Source organism: Poecilia latipinna, unplaced genomic scaffold, assembly GCF_001443285.1.
Source record: "Poecilia latipinna isolate Pla-1442-1.1 unplaced genomic scaffold, P_latipinna-1.0 Scaffold2929, whole genome shotgun sequence".
Lineage (NCBI taxonomy): Eukaryota > Metazoa > Chordata > Actinopteri > Cyprinodontiformes > Poeciliidae > Poecilia > Poecilia latipinna.
The window spans coordinates 45,521-48,437 of NW_015115545.1; the positions used below are offsets into that span (position 1 = coordinate 45,521).

General features: G+C 32.5%; 1 protein-coding gene across 1 annotated transcript in view; it reads right to left on the bottom strand.

Annotated features, from left to right (window-relative positions):
- Window positions 1-2,917, bottom strand: part of LOC106939613 (complement C1q-like protein 2) — a 15,167-nt gene that overhangs the window by 8,316 nt on the left and 3,934 nt on the right. The window contains exons 2-6 of the mRNA XM_015022070.1: window positions 2,849-2,890; window positions 2,711-2,752; window positions 1,420-1,503; window positions 821-952; window positions 448-697 (exon numbers count right to left, since the gene is read on the bottom strand). Of these exons, the coding sequence (XP_014877556.1) occupies window positions 448-697; window positions 821-952; window positions 1,420-1,503; window positions 2,711-2,752; window positions 2,849-2,890 (550 nt within the window). The remainder of the gene's footprint in view (window positions 1-447; window positions 698-820; window positions 953-1,419; window positions 1,504-2,710; window positions 2,753-2,848; window positions 2,891-2,917) is intronic.

Here is a 2,917-nt window from a genome sequence, read left to right on the forward strand (position 1 = left end):
TTCATTTACATATAAGAAAAAAAATGTTGTCTTTTATAAAGCTGAAGATGTTTTAGTCTATTTTAGTTAATGGAATAAACTTGAATTATTCAGACATTTGAAAGAAAGTTCTTATTACTGTTTCCAAATGTTTCAATAAAAACAATGGGGCTTAAACAGACTGTTTGCTCCTCCATTTTTCATAAAAGTTGTAAATGACACTTTAATTCAGATGATCTGGTTCAGCGTTTTTGTTCTGATTAGACTACAGCAAAAATAATAATTTTCTCAAATACAGATATGTTACTTATGGCAGCAGGATGAACAAACCTGTGATCAACTTTATTTTACAAATGAATAATTTTCATAATTAAGTTTGAAAAGACAGAAGTGTTTTCTCATGCTCACAATTTGTAATAAAACATCATGTTAGATCCCTACATGGTGAAAAGTAAATGACCACTAAATGTAGTGTGACGATTATCATTGTCATAAATCCGTGAATTGGCCCACATGCGCAGAAATACAACATCTCCAATATCTAACAGCAGTGAGACGCCATTAGAAGCTTTCTGACCACTAGTAGGCTGATGTGTCCATGCTGTACAGATTTGCTCTCCATTCTTTAACAACACAGCAGATGTAGGATTATTAGAACCAACTCCATGTATGTAGAACTCAAAGTGATACACTCCTCTTACTGGTGCAGTGAACAGCCCTGTGAAGAATCATTAGCAGAATTAGAAACATTTTACTAACTTTACTTTCAGAACAAATTTACCACATTTTAGTTATGTTTGTAAACATATAAAAGAAAAATACAAGTAGTAAATTGCAGCACCTGTATTTGGGTTGTAGGCATTTCCAATATTAGTAGCAACATGTTTGAAGATCAGATTTATATGTGTGTTGAACGGTCCAGTGTATCCAGCACCCGATGCCAACAAAGAGGCAGAGAAAGCCAGTTGTTTGGCTGAGAGACAGACAAACATGGGATATCAAATGTAGTTATAAAGGAAGGAAAAGTATTAAACATTATAACATTTTCCACAGTTCATATTGTGTAAACATCTCTACTGACTGATAAATCCATTTAGTTCACATGTATCAAAATGTGCTGTTCTTCTCAGTCACTTTAATTCATTTCTCAGAACAGAATTGAAATTCTCAAAACTACTAGTTCAATCTTCACATTAATGTGTCTCTTCTGCACATCAGTTTCTCTCACCTTTGATTAAGCTGCAAATGTTTTTATTCCTCCAAGGGATTATGTACACTTCTCTGCTTTTTTCTACATTTTCATTTGCTTTAGATTAACTATTCTGAAACCTGAATCTTAGTAGATGACAAAGAATAATGATAACAAAGATTTTGCCAACAGTATTAAAATCACTAATATGAATGTTAATGTTATCAGAGTTTTCTTCAGAGTTCACAAACCTTCTCCTTCTGTCTTCAGAGCCTCCACTTGGTTTCCAATGATGTTGGCCTTGACTTTAACAGCAGCCAGTTCTGCTGCATGAGCTGGAATAAAAAAGTTACCAAAGACTCGGCATTAAATGAAACATTATGTCTCTGCAGTAATTACTCTGAGGTTTTGCTTTTTTTCCTTACTGATGTCTTCTCATGTCTAAAATGTATTGTATTAAGATGCAGTACATTTATTGTCTTTTATTATCTTTATTTAACAACAGCTATTAACAAGTATTGGTACAGTGGCTTGACAATAATTGAATTTTTCCACATTTTATAACCACAGATATGTTCCATAGTATTATATGGAATGTATTATTTATAAGACAGATCAACACAAAGTAATGCATCATTGTCAAGCAGAACATTATCAGTCGTGGATTTTATATTTTTTCACAAATTGAAATATTAGTGTTATATGTATTTGTATTGATGTCTCCTAACTTTGATATGCTTTAATAAATCCCATAGCAGCTTGAGAAGATAAACAGTAAATAGAATTGATCTGTGTGTAACATCAGCATCAATACATCTATTCTGTCAAGAGCTTAGAAGTTTGTCAGATGAGACCAAAATAAAACTTTTTAAGTTACATGTAAAATGTGACATATGGTTAGAAACCATCTTTGTCCAGCTGAACACAATCCCACATCAGTGAAACATGGTGGTGGCAGTATCATCCTGTGGGTATCCTTTTGTCCAGGAGGAAATCTCTACCATCTGCCGACAGCGCGTATTGAATCATATTTTACAAAATTTAAACAGTTCACCTGAATATGTGACAGCAGTTTCATGTTTTGCCACCAAACTTAAAAACTGTTTAATAATAAAGAATAGAGTGGAGAGAAAATTAAAACGAGTCCAACAAGTCAAAAGGAAATTGTGAATAAAGGAGAGAAGGTCATGTAACCAGTCTGGCAGAATTTTGGATATTTATAACAAAATCAAAAAATAATAAAAATCTTGAATCAATGTTCTTCTAGTTCACACTGAAGTGTTAGTTTGTGTTTGATCATCAAGTAAAGCCTAAAGAAAACAGTAAAGTTTGTGGCTGTAATATAACAAAATATGTAAAAGTTCAGGGAGTTTAAACACAATGTAAAAATAATGTGAATAATTTCTGTAAAATGCCGACAGCTGTGGTTGCCAAAATTTTAGCACAGTAGACATGACTGTAGTGTAAATTTTACAGATTTGTTTTACAGTGTAGTTCTACAAAGCACTGTAGAGAATATTTCTACTAAAATAAACTACATACCTTGGTTCTGTTCCTGCAGGTTTTTTACCTGAGTTTCTTGTACTAAAGAAAAGACAACACAAACATAACGTTTTAGTTGATTCAATCATATATTTAAATCATCTTTATTTATAACTTTTGCTCTAATAAAATCAGTACCTTGGTACCGTTTGTTCAGGGATTGCAGCTCCGTCGTCTTCACTGATAATGATAATAAATAATTCAAAC